The sequence below is a fragment of the Simochromis diagramma genome, unplaced genomic scaffold, assembly GCF_900408965.1.
Source record: "Simochromis diagramma unplaced genomic scaffold, fSimDia1.1 OVJJ01000223.1, whole genome shotgun sequence".
Classification (NCBI taxonomy): domain Eukaryota; kingdom Metazoa; phylum Chordata; class Actinopteri; order Cichliformes; family Cichlidae; genus Simochromis; species Simochromis diagramma.
In genome coordinates this window covers 3,082-25,791 of record NW_024386947.1, presented here as the reverse complement: position 1 = coordinate 25,791, position 22,710 = coordinate 3,082, and the positions used below count along the sequence as shown (strand labels likewise).

At 40.6% G+C, this 22,710-nt stretch overlaps 1 protein-coding gene across 1 annotated transcript in view; it reads right to left on the bottom strand.

The window, feature by feature from the left end:
• LOC120737488 overlaps positions 1–19,690 on the bottom strand; it is a 44,884-nt gene extending 25,194 nt beyond the window's left edge. Inside the window, exons 1-3 of the mRNA XM_040038225.1 lie at positions 19,572–19,690; positions 8,096–8,416; positions 106–210 (exon numbers count right to left, since the gene is read on the bottom strand). Coding sequence (XP_039894159.1) covers positions 106–210; positions 8,096–8,396 — 406 coding nt within the window. The 5' untranslated portion in view covers positions 8,397–8,416; positions 19,572–19,690. The remainder of the gene's footprint in view (positions 1–105; positions 211–8,095; positions 8,417–19,571) is intronic.
• Positions 19,691–22,710: the final 3,020 nt, after the last annotated feature.

Genomic DNA, 22,710 nt, shown 5'->3' with positions numbered 1-22,710 from the left:
AATGATGTTATTGTAATTTTATCTATCTATCTGGAGTCTGAGAACTTTGTGATTAACATTTTTTATATATGAATACAGTTACACACAGTAATAGAACACACATACCTTCTCTCTTATTTATTGTTGCACATCTACAACAGTCCTTAATGGCATAAACCAAGAATAAAATGGCAATTAAGACAACCAGAAGTGGAAAGATGGGTGTATATTCTGTGAAAACAAAAACAAAAAAATCAATTAACCCTTTAAGACCTACCATAGAACCAAGTCCGCCAGAGCTTATATTGTATTTTTACATGCTGTAGTGCGATTTTTGGGAGCAATTCAAGTTGCTATACATCAATACAAATCATTATGGCCCAATTTTAATCATACCTATGCATTAGGTGCATAATAATTACATAAATTGCAAAAAAAAAAGTGCAGTAAACTACAAAAAATTTAAAATCGTTTTTTCTTTTTTTAACATATATTTCTAATTAGAGAAATTTAAGAGGCTTATCCCTCAAAACTGTAAATACAAAAAAGTTGCAGAAAATAGTTTGCAACAACAGGAAATTTATTTTGAGTGTCTTTATAGATTTATTTTTGAAATACACCAATTTTTATATACTGCAGGAAAAACGAAAATAAAAACTATAATGCAAATTTGCAAGAAAACAGCATAAACATCAAAATAAACAATTTCCAGTAGTGCAGTTTGAGTTCTAAGAATCCCAGAAACTATACAGAAAGTCATAAAGTCAAACATAACTTTTAAATACACCAGTATAGGCTTATAAGGCTCTGAAGGTAAAAAAAAAACCAAAAAAAAAAAACCAAAAAAAAACAAAAACAAACAAAAAAACAACAACCTACATTTCCGCAAAAATGACGTCACTTCCGGTTTCGGGCAGGTAATGGTGGACATGTGATAGTTCGCGCTGATGTCTATTCCAACGTAGGAATTGTTAGAAACAACTGATCAGTTCGGCAAAGCGGTTTTCTGGAATATTATGTTTTTGTGCTGCAAGTGCTTTTCATGGAATTTTTTGCAAAGCTTTATGTGGAAGCAAATCGTGACCTCGAACAAGCTGATGGCATAAGATGTAAATACAGCTCTACAGGTTTCATATTCCAAAAAAAATATTGCGCTAGCTTATGTTGTTGCAGTGGTTCTACAGGGGGTTTAAAAATAGTTTTGCAAAACGGAGTGTGCCCGCTCCGACCGACTTTTGAGGGTTAACGTAACATCATCCAACATAATGTTGAATCTACACTACTGATCTCTCACAATGCAGTGAGTAGAGTTGGTGATAAATGTAGTTCCTCAGCTCAACGTCTTTTAGGATGACTAGGAGAAGGCAGTTTACTTTTAATTAATACTTCCACTGTATGCTGACAAAAGGGAAAGTGTGTGTTCTGAAAATGAAAGTGTTGGTAATGAGAAATGCTTTCCTATCACTGCTACCACCTGTGTTAGTGTTATGTTAAAATCAAATATGTGAGTCTGCTTGGATGTGAGTAACTTGATTTCACCATGGTATGGGTGAACACCAAATAAATACTGCAACATCCATCTTTTCTTGAAATTTTTGGTCTTCCTCATTTTCTTTTTTTTTTTTTTTTTTTTTTTGTGTCCCGTTTGGATCTTTAGCCATCAGAATTGTTGTCTTAAGGCCAAGAAAGATGCCAAGCGGATTTATTTTACCAAGTGGATCATCATGGCCTTGCCATATTGGTCCATTTGATTGACTTTTATTATAATTATGAATTTATTTTATTTTCAGTTGCTACAAAAGGGACAGACATGACTGGGGGACAGGACAGGGAGAGAGAATGAAAGAAAGAGAGGGAGAGAAAGAAAACCAAAGGGGAGAAGAGACGGTGAGAAGGGGGGGAAGAGAGAAAAAAAAACAAACAAACAAAAAAAAACAAAACACCTGGGTCACCTGTACGGAGAAAAAAAAACAGAAGAGAAAGCAAACAACAAAGAGCAACATAATAAGAAAAAAAAAGCACCATCACAATAAACTAGCTAGCAGTAGATAACAGTAGATACTAAATAATAAACGATATTGTGCAGCACACAAGATAGACAGCGCACAATGTGCTTTGAGGCAGCAGCCAAGAAAGCTGTAGTCCGCGTCTGTGAATACCCATGTGTACACCTGTGTGCATACCTGTGTGGATCAGCGCGCTTGTATTCCAAAGGTTTCTGCATGTAATGATCTGCTAGGGAGTGTGGGGAGCCACAGCCCTGTCCTCTATGGTATGAAGCAGGTATGGAGGAGATCAAAACTCCAGACATCCAGAGGCCCCCAGAACAAGCAAGTTCTTTTGCTTCTTCCTCTTCTGCTAATTTTCTCTTGTCCTGTTGCGCCAGCACGTTATCTGTGCTAATCTTTTCAAAAACTCTGCTTACTTTGAAATTAGAAACAGTAACTTACATTGTAATTCTAAATTGTAACTTACAAAAGAAATGGGTTTCTTAATTGTGCAAAAGACTAAACCCCCAAAATAAAGAATCAAATTATAGTATACACTGTTCTAAATAAATTAATAAATAAAGGGAACACAGGAATAAGACTTCCCAGATCTGAATGAATGAAATATTCATGTTTAATACTTTGGCTTTGATTTATTGTCCTTAAAACCCAGCAACTAATTTTGGAGGTACAGGTGTGCAGGTCTTTTATAGACTCTAAGCCCCATTTAATAGTACCAGTAATACTATGCCTCATTTTCCTCTCATTTTCTCCGTGATCTAGTTGACTCAGGTGCTGAACAAAACATAATCGACTATGAACTCACTAAACAGCTCCAGTTGCCATTAGAATCACTTGATTGTCTCATCCCTGTCACCTCACTAAATAGCCAAGTGTTTTCACCAATTTCCCACCAAACCCATCCTATACCACACACTCACCCTTAATCCTTAAGTTTTCTCCGGCTAAAGAAACCTAACCCTCATAGTGATTGGTCTAGTGGTACGGTTGCCAACTGGAATCTCTTTTGCCAAATGCCTCACCTCAGCTCTTCCTCTTGCACTCATTGAAGCTAAGATCACTAAACCAGCTACAGCTGGTGGCACAGCTGTTCCCCAAGAATATATTGACCTATTTACTATTCAGTAAATATAAAGGACTATCACTTCCACCGCCTAGTATATAAAAGTATATCCAAGAGTCACTGGCTGCTGGAATTATCCTGGCATCCTCCTCCCCAGTGGGTGCTTGTCTCTTTTTTGTAGCTAAGTATCTGCCTCTGCATTTTAACATGATGTATACAGAATGTTGTGAAATTCCAAATTGACTGTTGTGCTACAAGCAAGATCGTTCCAATTACTTTTCTCAACACTGACACACGGCTTGAATGCACCAAAATATCAATGTAAGTACAACAAAAGGAAGCTTAAGCCACTGTCATAATATGAAGTTAAGCTAAGAAATCCAAGAAATCACAAACTGTACAAACTAGAGTCCTGGGTGGTACTGGCCTGTTTGCTAGTTATTGGCACAATACCCCCCTATTGTGCCAATAATTGGCAAACAAGCCAGCAAGGCTATGAAATTAATAAAGGTGCAGTACGAAACCATTTGGCCAATAGGCAATATTGTTCACCCAAATATCAACAGTGGACAAAGGAACAAATAAGCAGAATATGCAGATGTGTTCCCTGGTGATGAATGACTTGAGGGGGAGATACAAGATAGCTGCTGACCATAATCCACACACATGAATTGCTGGAAAGGCTATGCGATAAGATGGGAACAGATTTGTTTTTCTATGATAATAGAGGTGATCTCATCACAGTAGAATATTACTCAAACCTTTGGTAAATGGACCATTTGCCATACACAAAGTCTACTACAGTGATTAAGAAACTGAAGGGTCCTTTTGCTCATCAAGGGATCCCACATCTCAAGAGTTCCCGAGATTCAAACGACGATAAAGCAAAAGTTGTGAGGCAGTATACCTGTCTTGCACTAATAGATCACTGCAACACACCATCACAAGGTCTGGAAATCAGTCCAATTAGGGCTACTCAGCCACCATACCAGAACACTGCTGCCCACGAAAGCAAGTCACCAACAACCAAAATTTGTGAGAGCGCAACATGATCTGAAAAATAAACAACAGCACCATTGGGCCTGGTATAAATAGAATAGAATAGAATTCAACTTTATTGTCATTGCACATGCACAGGTACAGGGCGACAAAATGCAGTTTGCATCCATCCAGAAGTGCTTTAGTGATATAGATATATTACAATATGTATTAGCAATAATATAGATATGTGAGTATATTACAGAAATGGGTCTATTATGGTATGTTATAATGTACACGGTATGAAGTATGTTGTGAATATTCTATAACTATAAGTATGTACAGGCTGTAGTGAGTACAAGCTATGTACAGGCTATGAACAGGATATAAATATGAAAAACTATACAGAATATGAAATAAATAAACTTTACAGAAATCTGAGATATACAGCTATACAGAAATGGGAACTATGCAAGTTGTAAACAGTTGTAGGGTTAAAAATTATCGTATGTACAGAATGATTATTTACACAGAGCTATACAGTAGTGCAGTTAAGATAAGTGAGGGTGTAGATAGTTTCTACAGAGGCTATATAAAGTGCTAGTGGTTGTGAGTGGTGGTTCAGTCCATGTTATTATTGTGTGTTTGAGGGTACAGTTGTCCATTGTGGGTGTGTGTATGTTCAGTCCATGAGTTTAACGTGGGTCAGATGTCAGGAGGCAGAGTTCAGGAGTCTGACAGCTGTGGGGAAGAAGCTGTTCCGGTACCTGGTGGTCTTAGTCCGGAGGCTCCTGTAGCGCCTTCCAGAGGGCAGGAGGGTGAAGAGTCCATGTGATGGGTGACTGGGGTCTTTGATGATTTTCCCAGCCCTTTTCAGACACCGCTTCCTGTAGATGTCTTTTATGGCAGGAAGTGGTGCTCCGGCGATGTGCTGGGCAGTTTTCACGACCCTCTGCAACGCCTTCCGGTCCGAGGCAGAGCAGTTCCCGTACCAGACTGTTATACAGTTGGTCAGGATGCTCTCGATGGTGCAGCGATAGAAGTTCACCAGGATGTCTGAGGACAGGTGGTTCTTCCTCAGAGTCCTCAAGAAGAAGAGGCGCTGGTGAGCCTTCTTGACCAGCTTGGAGCAGTTGGTCGTCCAGGTGAGATCCTCGGAGATGTGGACTCCCAGGAACTTGAAGCTGCTCACACGCTCCACAGCCGTCCCCTTAATGTGGATGGGTGGATGTGGGTCAGCATTCCTCCTGTAGTCCACGATGAGCTCCTTGGTCTTCTCGGTGTTAAGCAGCAGGTTGTTTCTGTCGCACCACTCAGCCAGACGATCCACCTCCTCCCTGTAGGCGGCCTCATCGTTGTCACTGATGAGGCCAATCACCGTGGTGTCATCTGCAAACTTAATGATGGTGTTGGAGCCATCAGCAGGTCTGCAGTCGTGGGTGAAGAGGGAGTAGAGGAAAGGGCTCATCACACAGCCTTGTGGTACACCGGTGTTCATCGTGATTGTAGATGAACAGTGGTTATCCAGCCGGACATGTTGGGGGCGGTTGGTCAGGAAGTCCAGTAACCATTTGCAGATGAGGGAACTGATGCCCAGGTCTGTCAGTTTCCTGATGAGTTGTGAGGGGTGGATTGTATTGAATGCTGAACTGAAGTCTATAAACAGCATTCTGGCGTAGGTGTTGTTGTTGTCCAGGTGGGAGAGGACAGAGTGCAGTGCGATGGAGACTGCATCCTCTGTGCTCCTGTTCTGGCGGTATGCGAATTGGTGGGGGTCCAGGGTGGGGGGAGACAGGATTTGAAGTGTGCTAGGACCAGCTGCTCTAAGCACTTAGTGATGATGGGGGTGAGTGCTACTGGGCGGTAGTCATTGAGGCAAAAAAAAAAAGAGTATAAAAGATCTGCTAGAGACCTGGACATGCTTAAAGCAGGGGACTGTGTGAGAGTACAACAACTTGAACCTCACACAAACTGGAGATTAGCCAGAGCCGATTGAGATCAGGTCATATGAAGTCGAAGTATGCTCAAAGTAGTTTCTACGTTTCTTCTATTTTCTTATTTTCCTGATGCAACATAGACCCAGGGATTGTTGTTTGTGAGGACAACCTGTTTCGTCTCATGAACCTTTGGGTGTGCGTCTCCAGCACCTCAGACACGTGGACTTGACTGATGCCAGTGAGCACCAGTGACCGTCAGTGAAGCGATTCTTTGAGGTACTCCAGAGCTGTTGGGGATTCCATCGGCTTTGGAGCTGGTTCACTGTCTGGTCCAGGTCAAGCAGACGCTCTGAGCCTGGGAGTTCCCGGAGTACTCCCTTGCGCTGCTGCTGTGGTAGCCAGTGGTCTCCATGCCTGCTAGTTCTGCTCCCTCTCTGCCAGCAGTCCCTGCACCTGCTGATTCTGCTTCCTCTCCACCAAAGGTCCGGCACCTGCTGTTTCTGCTTAATCTCCACCCAAGGTCTTCACACCCCCTCACTGTCTCTTGCACCCCCATCAGTCACAACTCCCTCACCATCACTTGCATCCCTTTACTCAGAGATCCCTCATCGTTGCCACGTCAAGCGCACCCAACGCCTGCCAAGACACAGCCGCATCTAGTTTGTCCAGCGCCTGTCAAGTCGTGTCCATGTCCACTAACGCACTGTCACCAGCCACTTTGCAGGCCATCGGCTGATGAGCTTCGCTGATGAGCTTCATGAGCATTCTGCTCAATGGTGGTACCACCGGTTTCCACGCCGATGGACTCCTGAACTGTTTAATTGCTGCCACTGCTTCCTGCGTGATCGACCTCTGGATGGGCTTCGTGGTCACACTCGAAAACTTTGGATAGAATTCAAATGCCATCAACCTCTGGGTTGGCCTCCTGAACTCTGTAGGGACTGTTCCTGAGCTCTGTGGTTTTGGTTTGGTTTGTGTGCTCTTGTTTGGACTGTTTTGGTGAGACCGGTCATCCTGTACCCCCAACACTCACCTGGAATAGGTTGGATGCTTGTTTTTCTTTTTCTGATTGTGATGTCTGGGAAGCATCTCTTAAGGAGGGGGCTATGTCATGGTCCTGGATCCGTAATCTAGCGTGTTGTGTTTTTTAGTTTTGTTCTTTGATCATTGTTATTTTCTCGGTGTTTCCTGCTTTATTTTTGAAAGAGTCTAGTGTGTCTTTGTGTTTAGGCTCACTTCCCTTTGACGTCATTAGGTTCATGTGTGTCAGCTGTTTCCCCATGTGTTCCCACTTCTCCTGATCACCTCCTCTGTATTTAAGTCCTCTGTTTTTTATTGTAAGGTCATCAGTTATACTCACCATAGTTGGCAGTGTTTCATATTTAGTCAGATTGTTTCTGCTGCATTTAGCCCCAAAATAAAGGCTCATTTTTTGTTGAAATCCTGCAGTTCCTCTCTCAGCGTCTGCATCTGGATCCTGTTTACAAAATACATTATCCCACCATGACAGCTTCCTCCCTGTTCCTTTCTTCAGGTATATGCGGCTCTAAAGCAGCATTTGCAGTGTGGATATGAGGAAAAAAGGGATCCAGCCGTAAGACTCACAGGTAGGTGAAGGCTAGTGTTTATTGTGAAGGATGGATGAACAAAACATGAAACAAATGGCCGACTGAATCAACTTACTGGATGACTGAACTGAAAGCACACATGCGGAAGAGATGACAGGAACAACAACATTAATGACAAGACAAGGGACTGATAAAATGGAGGACTTGTATACACAAACTGATGAGGGACCAGTGAGTACACAGCTGAACATCATAGAATTAACGACACACAAGAAGGGAACTGGCACAGCAAAGCAGGAAATGTGAAAAATAAACTGAACATGAACAAACTGAAAAAACTGGGTCAACGACCCAGGAATCCTAACATCATGTTTCTGGTCTGCAGCCTCACCACCTACACAATAATAAATATTTTATGTTGTTTTGTATGTTCTATGCTCTCCAGTCACTTAAATTGGTTTAGGCACAGATGACGTGAGGTACCATGATATCTGAGTTCTACAATGTCCAATATGTCCTATATAAATAGAATGACCTCTGACTTGAATCTACAGCACTGACCTCTGACTGTCAGCTCCACTTGTTTCTCCATCAGTATCTTTCCCTGCTTGTTGTAGATGATGCAGGTGTATGTGTCTTTGTCTCTCTCTGTGGGGTATCTCAGGGTCAGACTGAGGTCTCCAGTTTTCAGCAGGACTTCATTCATCTTTGTTCGGTCTTTGTAATCCAAATACTGTTCTTCAGGTTGGTCAGAGCCATTCCTATACACATGAACCTTATTCACATGACTGTCTATCCACTGCACTATAGCATCTTCGGAGAGGTGAACAATGGTTTTGCAGGGCAGCTGGACAGACTCCATTCCCACCTCGGCTTGGCAACCTGAGAGAATAAGAAACCACAATAACATTACTAGCTTGACCTCAATCCCCAGTGATTCACTGAGATCAGTATTTTCCATGTCTTATCCAGGGTTATGTCCTGGAGATGAAGGGGATCAAGCCATCGACCATCCGCATAGTGGACAACCCACTCTTCCAAGAGGTAGACCAGGTTATCTACTAACCAGAAAAATGGTGGTTCGAGCTGGCTGGTTTCTCAAGTCTGCATTCCAAATATCCTTGGGCAAGATACTGACCCCTAGTTGCTCTGTGATGCATCCACTGAAGTATGAATTTGTGCGAATGTTAGATAAGAGCACAAAAAAGTGCTTCTATAATGGGTGTGAATGGGTAAAGAAGGCATTCTGTATAAAGTGCTTTGAGTGATCTGGGAGAATAGAAAAATGCTTTATAAGTATAAGTCCAGTTATTATTCTATTCAGCTCCATGAGAGCTGTTCTTACACAGCAAATCCAGCATGTCCAAATTAACACTGTAAGGTTTGATTTCAACACTATTAAAGTGTCTATATGGGTCCACACCAGAGCGTGTTAATTTTGCTCTTTTTGGAGAGTTGGTACGTTAACTCTGATTTAGTGTTAAACACCAAATCTGTCTGGAGTTGATAATTTAACAATTACTAATGCTAACTAGGTGTTAAGTTTATATATTAACTCTCAAAGAGTATTTTAGTTTAACTACATAAGAGTTATCTTCTAATTATTTCTAAAAAGTGGAACTTCTAAAAATTCCTTTGGAAATAAACATTTACTAAAAAGATGCAATGCTTTTTGAAAAACATTTATTCTGAACTGTGCACCACAATTTCAAAACATTTTCTGAAAGATGTAACAATGTACACAGTTCTCACTTTCATTAGAATTGTGTTTATCAAAAGGTCTGACATAGGTGAGCTGGTAAATGCAAATAACAGCATTCTCATCACTTATTTCTTCAATACAATATGCATGTCCTTCATTCAGCACTTTGTGGAACTTCAACGCGCTTCTGCTCTCACCCATATTTCACCTTCATATTCACAGCGTATTCTGTGTGGAGATTGATTAAAAATTAGTTGACACTAATTAATTGCACAAATAATCCGTTAATCAATTGCAGCACAGTAAAAAAAAGAATCAGTTTTGAGCCATTACTTGTGTAAAGTATTTTCCCAAAAGACAAGGACACAGACAACAGGTAATACTGAACTAAATGTAAAACCTCAACCTTTTTCATTTTTACCTAAACCGTGTGCACAAAACTCTGGAGGGATCTATGCTAACTTAGAACCCAGTCAGGACATCTGCTACAGGTGTTAGCTTTTTTTTTTTTTTATAGGAGATCGTTTTCAGGCTTCAAGTAGCACCATTATTTCACATTCTAGACATTGTTTTAGGTGTATTTAAGTTGACCAAAAATTTGACTGAAAATTCACATGCAAGCTTTTTTTCAAGGCTGTAGTATTTGCCCACAAACAATAACATTTTAGCTAGCTAAAACAGAATGTTATGCTATCACCGAGCAACATGGCTAATGCCTTTCACAAAGCTTTGTCTCAACTCCAAAGAGCCACAGAAGTAAAAGCTAATAATAATAATTGAAACAATCTTTGAAAAAACGACTTACCAAGCATGGCAAACAACTCAAATATGTAGAGCAAAATGTTCTGAAACGGCTTCACTTCAGCTTCGATTGGAGCCGTGCTGGGGGCGGAGTCTGTGAATTTACTCTAATAGTGTCATAGCCGCTCTAGGAGTTCGGAGTTAAGAGAGGTCAAGAGTTAATGTTTCCTTTGTAACACCTCCAGATTTGACAGAGAAACACTCATTTTTAACACTCGGTTTTAACTACTATCATTTTACACCTCACAGTTACTTTAAAATAATGTGACTCTACTTAGAGTAAAATTAACTCTACTTTTGCAAGAAGACTACTAAATCCAATACATTCAACACTTTTGAATTTGCTGTGTAGCTATATATATTCAAAAGTCTTTTTTTCTCGCATGCATAGTCATAAAACTACAACACACAGTGAAAGTGAAATTTGTCAAAAAGTGCTCCTTTGACTGTGCTAGTTTTTTTTCTTTTTCTATGCCTGTCCCGTTCAGTACTTTATCAATCAGAATTGTTGTCTGAAGGCCAGGAGAGATCCCCAACTAATTTATTTGTCTAAGTGGCAAAAATATGCCAATGCCATATTGTTCCACTTGAACAATAAATAAATACATTTTTTATTTATATTGCACCTTTCAAGACAGAATCACAAAGTGCTGCACATAAGATTACAAGTCCTAAAAGAGATTTAAAAAGAGAAAATAAATCAGGCAAAAAATTAATCAAAAGCAGTTTTATAAAGGTGAGTTTTGAGCTGTTTTTTAAAAGCAGCTACTGAGTCCACAGTTCTTAATGTTTGGGGGAGAGAGTTCCACAGTCACAGTGGCAAAAGCTCTATCACCCTTAGTCCTCCTCTTAGTATTTTTAAAGCAAGTAAGCCCTGATCAGATGACCTCAAAGACCTGCTAGGGACATCGGGCTGTAGCAGATCAAAGATGTAGGCTGGTGCCAGTCCGTGCACAGCTCTGTAGGTCAAGACCAGGATCTTAAAATTGACTCTAAATTTAACAGGAAGCCAGTGTAACTGAGATAACAATGGTGTCACATGTGAGTACTTGGAGGATTTTGTCAAAAGCCTAGCTGCAGCGATTTGCACAACCTGCAGACGATCCAGAGAACCTTTGCTTAGACACATAAACAGCTAATTACAATAATCGAAGCGTAAAAATCGGGCTTAGCTTAGCCGCATTTCTTAAATAAAAAAAAATAAGACCGAACCAGAGACCTCTGACCACGTCACCTCTACTTGCTGCCCGCATATTGATGTGAAGAATTTTTTTTTTTTAATTTTTATACGAAAAATGATTTAATACGACAGCAGAGTGTTAAATGCATGACCCTTTAAGACTGTAGCCTCATGGGCGGTGTAGTCCTTGCTGCAGGGAGAACGTGTGGGACTGCCCCTCCCGCTCTGTGTCTGTGTGTGAGTGTGTGGGAGGGAGAAAAAGTACGAGGTGCTACCAAGCAGAAACGGGAGACGGAAGCATGTAAATATAAAAATAATCACTGCAGCCAAAGAGAGTGCCCGACAAGCCTAGTAAGCTATTAAGACTCAACTTTACACTGTGTTCTCCTCCGAAACAATAAAGTTCTGCTGGAGCAGCTTTTCAATGCCTCTCTCTGTCTCTCACTAGCAAAGTTGACCCAAGCTAGTTCCCGGCAACGAGCCTGACACAGAACCCAAAGTATTAGCACTATACTGCGGAGTGACTGTCTTCTGCTCATCAAATACATTTCATTGCAATGTTGACCCTGGTCTAACTTGACAAATGAAACTGAAAGGCTTCAGATAGTTAAGAGTGAGAAAAAATTGCGTTCATGTTTGCAATTTTGTCTTGTTACACAATATTTGTAATTAAATAAATAAAAAAACCCACTACATTTTAGGAAATAAAAAAGTGTTTGGTTTTTTTTTGTACTATTTGGACACTAAAGTGGCTCTCCAATGAGATAACGGAGCCAGAAGTGGCCCGCAGCTCGGGACTTCCGGTTGAGCTTTGATGGAGTAGGACGCGAGTCTGGGAGCTCCCGCCGATTTCGATTAAATTGTTATTTATTCGCACGTTTTGGCCATATTTCCAGTCCTGTTTTGGTTTGTGGATTGTCTTGTTGAGAAGTTTTACTCGGGCCGGCGTAAAATGGCAGCAAAAAATGTTAAAACCCGCAGTACTATTCAAACACAACTGAGGCCTAGTTTGCAAACCGCGACCACACCCTCGAGTGAGCCGTCGTCTCCTGCAAAGCCCCCCACATGTCAAGCTAATCCTGATATTGAGGCTCTCAAGGTCGAGTTGCTGGCTTCGCTGAGGAAAGATATCGCCGACATCTTTAAAAAGGAACTTCAGGAAACTCTGGGTGATGCTTTGTCTACCATTAAGTTCGACCCGCAGGTGGTGAAGACGCAGCTGGCGATCGATAAAGCTGCCAATGACGCTACCATGTCTGAGCTAAAAGGTACGGTGAAGGAGATGGAGCAGGCACTTACTGTCTGCTCTGATGATATAGCTGAGATGAAAAACACTATCAAGGGCCTCACAGGTCATGTAGCCAAGCTGGAACGTAAGTGTGAAGATTTGGAGTCCAGGTCGCGGCGCAACAATGTTAGGATAGTGGGAGTACCGGAGGGCCCTGACACGTGCACCACTGCTGCCGTAGCTTCCTTGCTAAAAGAAGCATTTGATCTGGGGAAGGAGCCGCTTTTGGATCGTTCGCACAGGACCCTCCAACCGGCACCTAAGCCCGGTGACCGTCCACGAGCCATTGTATTGTATGCAGGTTTCATTACCACACTGACTGTGTTGACATTTTACGACGTGCTAGAGAACGCCGACAGAGTAAAGTTGGAGATCGGACCATCTCAGTCTTCCCCGACTACACCGCCAGGGTGGCACGGGCTCGTGCTGCATTCAACACGGTCAGGCAGCAACTCCGTGGCATTGAAGGTGTTCGGTATGGCCTGCTTTATCCAGCGCGACTCCACATCACATATAAGGGTGTCGAGAAGGACTTTGTTTCAGCAGAGGAGGCCAGTGATTATGTCAAAACTTTGATCTCTGGGTGAGCCTCGATAGCTCCTCAGTTTGATGCTGTAATGCTGCTAAGGGTTCACGCTCTCCTTAGGTTTAACGCCACCTGTGCATTGTTTTCTTAGGCCATTGTGCTAGTTATTGTACTGTTGGTGTGCTGGTTCCTTTTATTTTCATTGTTATTTATTGAAACTGAATCATATAATATACTCTTGAACTTCGGACCAGTCCGGCACAATCTTCTCCAAGCTTGCTGCATTGACTTGCATAGGACTGAGTTGTTTTTTGTTTCTGTTAAATTTTATTTATTTATTTTTTTGTTTGGTTGTTTTTGTTTTAATTGTTTATCTATTTATGTATGTATTTATTTATTTATTTTTAAATTTTATGCACTTTCGGTGATTTGTTGGAAAGTTCTTCTTCTGAGGAAATCATATTTTGTACTGTGAGATCTTTTTTGGTTGGTTGGTTTCCTTTTTATTTTTTCCCTTTTTAAAAAAACATGTTTACTGTTACACGCACACTGTTATACTGTAGAGAAGTTGGCGAGAGATTATTTTTCCCTCTCTCGCTTTTATTTTTATTTAGACTCCAGTTAGTCCAGTCACTTCGGTGAATCATTTTTGCTACTTTGGGGGTACACTGCTGTCTCCTTTGTTCTGTTCTGTGGAGACTTGGGGTGTATTTGTGTTCAGGGTTCGGTTGGGGGGGGGGCTGTCCCATTTCGGCTCTTCATGGCCACTGGCATTTTGGTTTGGTCTTTTTCCCTCTTCCTTTTTATAAATGGTTAATGGCAATATAGACCCCAGCATTGCTGGGTCAGGTATGCCTCTTAGATTCATTAGTTGGAATATCAGAGGTATGGGTAACCCTGTTAAGAGATCTAAGGTTTTTACTCACTTGAAACGTCTAAATTCTGACATAGCATTTTTACAGGAGACTCATCTTCGCATTAAGGATCATTATAGGTTATATTGCCCTTGGGTAGGTCAGGTCTTTCACTCAAATTTTAATTCGAAAGCTAGAGGAGTGGCCATTCTCATTAATAAGAAAGTTAAATTCTCTTCGACCAATGTTATCGCTGATAGGAATGATAGATACATCATTGTTGCTGGTACCCTAATGCAGAAAAAGGTTTTGTTGGTAAATGTATATATGCCTCGAATTTTGATGATGCTGAATTCGCTAATAGGTTGCTGAGTAACATCCCCTTTCTGAATACACATTTGCTTATCCTTGGTGGTGATCTGAATTGTGTTTTTGATCCAATTTTGGATCGATCTAGTCCTCGTAATTTGACTCCATCATCTATGTCTAAAACATTCTCAGATTTTATGAAACAGAATGATCTTGTTGATCCATGGAGATTTCGCAACCCTTCAATCAAAAATTTTTTGTTTTTCTCTCAGGTCCACCAGTCTTATTCCAGGATTGATTATTTTTTCATCGACAGAACTCTTAATTCATGTGTTAATTCTTCCGACTATTCTGGTATTGTAATATCTGATCATTCTCCTCTGCTGTTGGATGTTCAGCTTTCTACCCATAAACGTAGTCCTCCACTTTGGAGATTTAACTCTCTCCTTCTGGCGGATAAAGAATTTTGTGAATTTATTTCAAGGTCTATTGAGGAGTTCTTGTCCTTCAATCAGGATGATTCTGTTTCATATTCTCTGCTATGGGAGACTCTTAAATGCTACCTGAGAGGTCAAATTATTTCTTACTCTGTCCGTGCTAATAAAAAGATTAATGCCAGGCTTAAAGAACTTATAGCTGCAATTAGTAACCTTGATCAAAGTTATACACTGAACCCTTCTCCAGAATTACTGAAGCAGCGCCTTGATTTGCAAGCAGAATTTGATCTTATGTCAACCAAAGAGGCTGAGCACTTATTACTACGCAGTCGTGGCTCATATTACGAATATGGTGACAAGGCTAGTCGCTTGTTGGCACATCAGTTACGACGTCAGGCCTCCTCGCGTGTGATACCCAGTATTAAACACTCTTATGACAATATTACTACAGATCCCTTGGAAATTAATTCTACCTTTAAAACATTTTACTCTTTGTTGTACAGGTCCGAATTTCCCACGGATAAAGCTAAAATGAATGCATTTCTTCATAATCTTTCAAACCCTGTTATTGGTGCTAATGATGCGGGGCAATTGGACTCCCCATTATCTGTTGAAGAACTATTAAAAGCTATCACAGTTATGCAGTCTAATAAAGCCCCGGGCCCGGATGGGTTTCCAATTGAATTTTATAAAACATTTATTGGTAAATTGGCACCATTGCTTTTGTCTGTGTTTAACGAATCCTTGGAAACGGGTTCATTACCACCTACTTTCACACAAGCAACCATAGCGCTCCTTCTCAAAAATGACAAGGACCCAACCTCCTGTGGTTCCTACAGGCCATTATCTCTGCTTAATGCCGATGCAAAGGTATTGGCTAAAGTAATTGCATCTCGCCTTGAGGATGTGCTTCCTCGAATTATATCTGAAGAGCAGAATGGCTTTATAAAGGGACGGCAATTGTTTTTTAATACCCGTACACTCTTTAATGTTATTTACTCAAAGTGTCTATCTGAACTTCCTGAACTTGTGATTTCTTTAGATGCTGAAAAGGCTTTCGATAGGGTGGAGTGGGAGTACTTGTTTGCAGTTTTAGAGAAATTTGGTTTTGGCGATAAATTTATTTCCTGGATTCGGCTTCTTTATTCGTCCCCTAAAGCCAGTGTTCATACTAATGATGTTTACTCTGATTATTTTGCGCTGGGTCGTGGTTGTCGTCAAGGTTGCCCTTTGTCTCCCTTACTCTTTGCCATTGCCATCGAGCCTCTGTCTATTACATTGAGATCTTCTTCTGTATTCAGGGGAATCATCCGTAATGGATTACACATAAAGTATCATTGTATGCGGATGACTTGTTATTATATTTGACTGACCCTGCATGCTCCATCCCTGCTGTTTTAAGTATTCTGGAGAACTTCAGTTCGTTTTCAGGTTATAAATTAAATTTGGGGAAAAGTGAGTGTTTTCCTGTTAATATGGCAGCACGTCAACTTCAACAGTCCGATCTACCCTTTCGTCTCAGTCCATCTGGGTTTAACTACTTAGGGATTAACGTGACTCGCTCTTTAGCTGGCCTTGAATCAGCAAATTTGTCTCCTCTTATATCAAGGATCACATCTGATATTCAAAGATGGGGTAATCTCCCCCTTTCTTTAATCGGTAAGATTAACGTTGTTAAAATGAACATCTTACCAAAATATTTATTTTTATTTCAGTCATTTCCCTTATTTTTGCCGTAACATTTTTTTGTTTCACTGGACAAGATTATTGGTTCTTTCATTTGGGGAGGGAAGCCACCTAGGGTCTCCAAAACTTTGCTGCAGCGATGCAGATTTAGTGGAGGACTTGCATTACCTAATTTTTTAGCCTACTATTGGGCCGCTCACATCCATAAACTTTGCTACTGGCTAAAATCTTCTGGTTCCTCGTGGTGTAAATTGGAGCTATCATCATGTAAGGGCTCTTCTTTACCGGCTTTGCTCTATTCCTCTTTACCCATAAGACCCTCTCTGTACACTGATAATCAGGTCGTTCTTAACACACTCAAAATCTGGTTTCAGTTTAGACGTCACTTTAATTTTGTAATGCCGTCTTCCTCGGGTCCTCTAAGCGACAACCATTTGTTTCCCCCTTCACTTTTGGACTCGACATTCTCAGTGTGGTGTGACAAGAGTATAAAACAGTTCAAACATTTATATGTGGATGGTGTTTTCGATAGTTTTCCCAACTTGTCTTCTCGTTATAATCTCCCTATTACCCATTTGTTTCTCTATTTTCAAATTCGAAATTTTGTTGCCAAGTGTTTCCCAAATTTCCCCTCTTTACCTCCAGAACAGCAGTGGGAAACTACATTTTCATTTGTTCCTCATCACAGAGGAACCATTTCGAAACTCTATGATGCTATTCTGTCTTTTAGTAACCACTCTAATGTTAAGCTTAAGTGTACATGGGAAGGAGAACTGGGAATTCGAATACATGAGGAGTCTTGGGAACAGGCTATAGCGAGGGTACGATCTTCCACCTCCTGTGCTCGTCTTGGACTTATTCAATTTAAGGTCATACACAGGGTGCATTTCTCTAAGTCTAGACTTTCTGAATTGTATCCAGAAGTGGAAAATAAATGTGATAAATGTCACGGTTCTCCTTGTCACCTTAGCCACATGTTTTTTCTGTGTCCTGAGCTACAAGGTTTCTGGACAGGGTATTTTGCTATTATGTCAACTGTTCTTGGGGTAACTCTTCATCCTTGTCCTCTGATTGCTGTATTTGGGATTCCTGTTTGCTCACTTACACTTGATTCCACACAAAAGGATATTATAGCCTTCACATCCCTATTAGCGAGACGTCTAATATTGTTGCATTGGAAGTCTGTTAAGTATCCTACTGTTTCCCGGTGGCTTAAAGATGTCGTGTTTTTCTTAAAACTTGAAAAAATTAAATATACGTTGAGAGGTTGCACAGCCAAATTTTTTCACAAGTCGCAACCCTTTATCTCTTATTTTGCTAGTCTAGAGGTATTGCCTGTTTAAATCTACTTTTGTTACTGTTATATTCCTGTAATATGTTTGATGGTTGTGTTGATCTGTGTGGGACTGGGGGGGGGGGGCGTTGTGGGGTTTTTTTCATATATTTATATGTTTATTTACTTAGGAAAATGAAGAAAGGTTGATTGTATTTCGGTAACTGCAAGTACTGTTGTTTTCTTTTTTCAATAAAAAATATTTTCAAAAAAAAAAAAAAAAGAAGTGGCCCGCAGCTCATTTGAGTTTGAGACCCCTGCACTAAGCAGAAGGAAGGACTCAAGACTCATGAAGTTTATTGTCATTTTGTATGGGGTTGCCAGGGTAAACGAAATACTGTTTCTCACCAGCCTCTACAGTGCAAAAAAACAAGGAGGCCTGGGACTGGTGAGTGTCAGAACCACTGTCCAAAAAAATCAGTGCATCACTGTTAATAATTGCGAGCCTCAGAGCATTGTTCCACCTGTCAATGCACTTACCTAAACCTTAGAAACCAAGCCTTTTTTTTTTCAGTTGTGAGTACAGCAGAGTGTTTAATATTTTAAGTATGTAAGGAAAAGAAATCTATATATTTTGACTCCTAGCTGGTAATATACTGACACTTGGTAGGAATGACTTGGAGTAAACATGCCATTTGTGGCGTATGGAAACTATAAATATGAATAATGATAATATAATAAAGGTTAATATAAGGAAAATACATAAAAGGATAGTAAAATAGATTAATCTTATGAGTAGATCTCCAAAAAGTTGATTCTGTTCATCTGGACTTTGCGTTTTGTGGGAGAAACGTTTCGTCACTCATCCAAGTGACTTCTTCAGTCTCAGCTGACTGCAGGTTTCCCCAATCTTATAAACAGTGCATTTGTCATGGTGCTGGGTCGTTGACCCAGCGTTTTGTGTTTTATGATTATTTTCCTCTGTTCTAGTTATTCTGATTTTGGTATTCTGTGTCCTCCCCCCTTGTGTCCGGTTCGTGTTCTAGATTTCCTGTTTTATTCTGAAGGTCTCTGCCTGTTGTCATTGTGTTCAGCTTGTGTCCTCCAGTCATCATGTGTATTAGGATCAGCTGTTCTTCCCTCCTGTGTGTGATTACCCGATTACCTTGTGTGTGTACATTTAGTGGGTGTCGGTCTGTGTTCGTTGTCGGCTCATCTGCGTTCGTCTGCATTTCTCTGTGGTCCATGGTGTTTCATTCCTGCCTCTGTGTCTCTCTGCGTCTCTCTGCCCCACACCCCTTTTGTATGCTCTCAGGTTTGTTATTTAGTTCTCCCAGTTCAGGTTTCTTCAGTTATTTGTCATACCTCACTGCTTACTTGCCACTATCCCACCTTGTAAATAAACATCACACTCTTCATCAGTCAGCTGCCTGCATTTTGGGTCCTTTTCATTCCACAACACGACTGCTGCCCCAGCCGTGACAGCATTTGCATAATGACTGAAACCAGCCCCCTGAAGGAACAATGGGCTGGGAGGTCAGTTCCTTAATCTTAGTTATGCAAATTCAGCCTTGAGAATGCATCAAGATGTTTTATGAGTAGAAGTATTTCTACTCATAAGTAGAAATACTTATGAGTAGAAATAAATATTATAGTATTTTCTGAATTTCAAAAATAATGCCCTGAGACTGTTGACGGTCTACTGTTACCGTAACTGTTTCAACCAAGGCAATAACAAAATGGCTTGGTGTAGAAGGTAGAAGTCTTTTAATGTGTGGTTAACCACACAAAAAAGTTCTTGTCCTCAGTCTGACTAAATGACTAGTCAAAAGAGAACAGAAAATCAAAAGTAAGTGATTAAAGATGAAATTCAAACTCCTGTGCATTAAAGGTGTTCTCAAACAGTCTGTATCAGCTCTTTGTAACTCAATAGAATATGTTAACCATCTGCATTATGGATAGTGTAGTAAGAGAGACTCACCTGGGTTGAAATGGTCAGAAAAATTCCTGAGAAGAATGGTATATACAACACCACCAAGAAACACGACATATGGGATTACTCTGGGCAAGTTTTCAATTAATCTAAAATCTGAAGAAAAACAAAAGGAACAACATGACCTCTGACCTGTATCAACAATTAATTATTGAATGGCAGCATTTACACTGATAAATTGGCATAAATATTTACCAACCTTTGGTATAAAAAGAAATTAAAAACAAAAAACAATTTAAAATAATTGGGACAGTCATCAGTTGCATGTATAATAGTGGCCTAGACTGAAGCCGCTCTGTTGAGAAACATAAAGAAGAACATGATTTCTGCATTTGCACAACTTACTATTGACATTTATTTACAGCAGGTGTTGGAGTTTATTTCTGACCTTTGACCAGTAGCTGCACTTTTCCTAGTTTCTCTTCTTCTCTTCCATCGGTGATGGAGCAGGTATAGTTGCCACTGTCCTCTAGATTTGGTTTTCTCAGAGTGAGGCTGAAGTCTAAAGAATCCAGAGCATCAGACCTCATTGATGTGCGGCCGTTGTAATGCTGGTTTTGCTCTTGAAAATCATCGATTTCGTTTTTTTTGTGGACAACTTTTGGATTGAGGTCATTGCGAGTCCACATTACTGTGGGGTCATCAGGTATAAAATGAGAGTGGTAGCAGGGGAGGAGGACCCACTTTTCCCCCTCATACACCTCAACCTCCACCACTGCCAGGGAAACTGTGAGAAAAACACAAATCAGCTGTATGCTGTAGGTTAATTCCAGACTTCACATGATGGACTAAAGGCCACGCAGTTACCAGGGAACAGAAAGCTTCACTCCACTGTTCAATCACCACATTTTTTGAGGTAAAGAATCTAAAAACTTTCAGCTTGCATTTGATAAGTTGAATCATGCATAGGCAAAACACTTCACCTGTTGCCTACTGGTGGTGGTCAAAGGAGTGGTCCGGCAGCTTCCCCTCTGTCATTGTGACCCAGGGCGGCTGTGGCTACAATGTAGCTTGCCATCACCCGTGTGTGTGAATGTGTGGATGGCTGAATGTAGTGTAAAGTGCTTTGGGGTCCATAGGGACTAAGTAAAGTGCAATACAAATACAGGCCATTTACCATTACACCAAGATACAAGTAACAAAGGCAAGCTGCCTCTTAGCTTAGTTTTAGAGATGGGTGTAAGCACTATCTATTGAGAACATTTGGTGGTTTGTTGACAGGCTGAACTGTAAGAACCTTGTCTAAAACATGTTAAAAGTTTTAATTATATATTTTTTAAATCTAATTTCCAAAGCTGTCTTTCATAAGTGCTTCAAAAAATTTAATACAAAGTGATTGGTTGCTTGTGGGTGGCTGTGGTTCAGGTGGTAGAGCAGATCAGCTACTGATTGGAAGGTTGGTGGTTCTATCCTTGGCTTCCCTAATCTGTGTGGCAAATATCCTTGGGCAAGACACTAACCCCAAGTTGCCCTCTGATGCGTTCATTGGAGTGTGAATGTAGATTAGTTTGCACTTGTGTTAAGAAGTGCTTGTATGTATGGCATGTTGTATACAGCGCTTTGAGTACTCTGGGAGAGTAGAAAAGCACTATATAAGAATCAGTCCATTTACCATTCACAGGAGAATAACTGTGGTAGGTTGTGGGGTGTGGTCTGTGACACGGCTGAGGGGGAGGAGGGAGAGGCAGACGCACCTGAGCAGCATGAGCGATCAAGCTTCACCAAAAGTATTTAAAATGAAAGTTGGGTCAGCTGTGCATCTTCTACAGTGGTGCCGAAACCCAGGATTAGGCCATGGCAGACCCATGGTCGTGGTAGCCACCACCTATTTTCACAATAGGGGTGGATTTTGATTATCGATTAATATCAATTCTAATTTAAAAAATGTAATATCGATTCATTAAAATCCTAAATCAATTTTAAAATTAAATTAAATTAATTTTTATTTTAAAAATAATTTAATTTGCCCGAAATGCCAGAATCTGGGGTTAAAACTCGGCTTTTAGCCCCAACGGCGCATCAGTGTACGCACCGTCGGGGCTGAAAGCCGTCAGCTCACTGATTTTAATGTGTTGATGAGTTGGTGCTTTGTGTTTATGTCTTTTTTTGCATAGATTCTGAAGCTGCAGGTTTTATGTCTCTCCGAACAATATTTGCCTGAACCAGCAGCAAAAGAAGATCCAAACTACGCTTCACATTTTGCTTCACATAAACATCGTCATGAATTTGCTTTTTTGCTTCCACCACCAGTGTTGGTCAAGTTACTTGAAAAAAGTAATCAGTAACTAATTACTGATTACTTCCCCAAAAAGGTAATCCCGTTACTTTACTGATTACTTATTTTCAAAAGTAATTACTTACTTAGTTACTTAGTTACTTTTTAAAAACACGATTTACAAACTGAATAGGTGATAACCCATCATACAAAATGTAATCAAATGAAAAAGTCCCTCGTTTTAATCTTTTAACTTCATGCATCAAGCAAAAATTTAATTATATGCACCATTCTCTGACTGGAAGAAATTTGTTTAATATTTAAACCTATTTTCTGCACATTCCAGCACATAATTTTTTGTTTTTTGTGTTTACACTCACTCTTTCAAATAGATGCAAGTAAAACACAGCAGAAAATAAATAACATCAAAGACTCAGCGGTCCTTTTGCTCTATTTTCACCTGTAAAGCAGGAGTGGGGTAGGCGGAGGTTTACCCTGGTGCAGGTGTGCCGCAGCGGTCAGTTGAAGAATCCGCGAGTTTCTCTGTGAGTTTCCCATTACGTGGTAGCGCACTCAGTGCTTGCTTGGAAGTTTAGGGGGGGGTTTTTCCGCTGTAAAAGGAAGTTTTCTTCCCACGCACAACGGACACTAATGTTTTTGTCACTTTTCATGGAATCAAACTCAGAGTAAGGTCAGTACTCTGAGTTTGATTCCATGAATGTTACAAGTAACGCGTTACTGCCCATCTCTGTCCACCACTATAAAATCCAACTTCATGCAAAGCTCTCTCTCTCTCTCTCTCTCTCTCTCTCCCTCCCAGTACCAGTACCCCGTCTAAAAATCTGTTTTCGGCATTATTCACTTACTTTTTCCCTCTAAGCTGCACGTGTGCGCAATTGCACACTGTTGGCG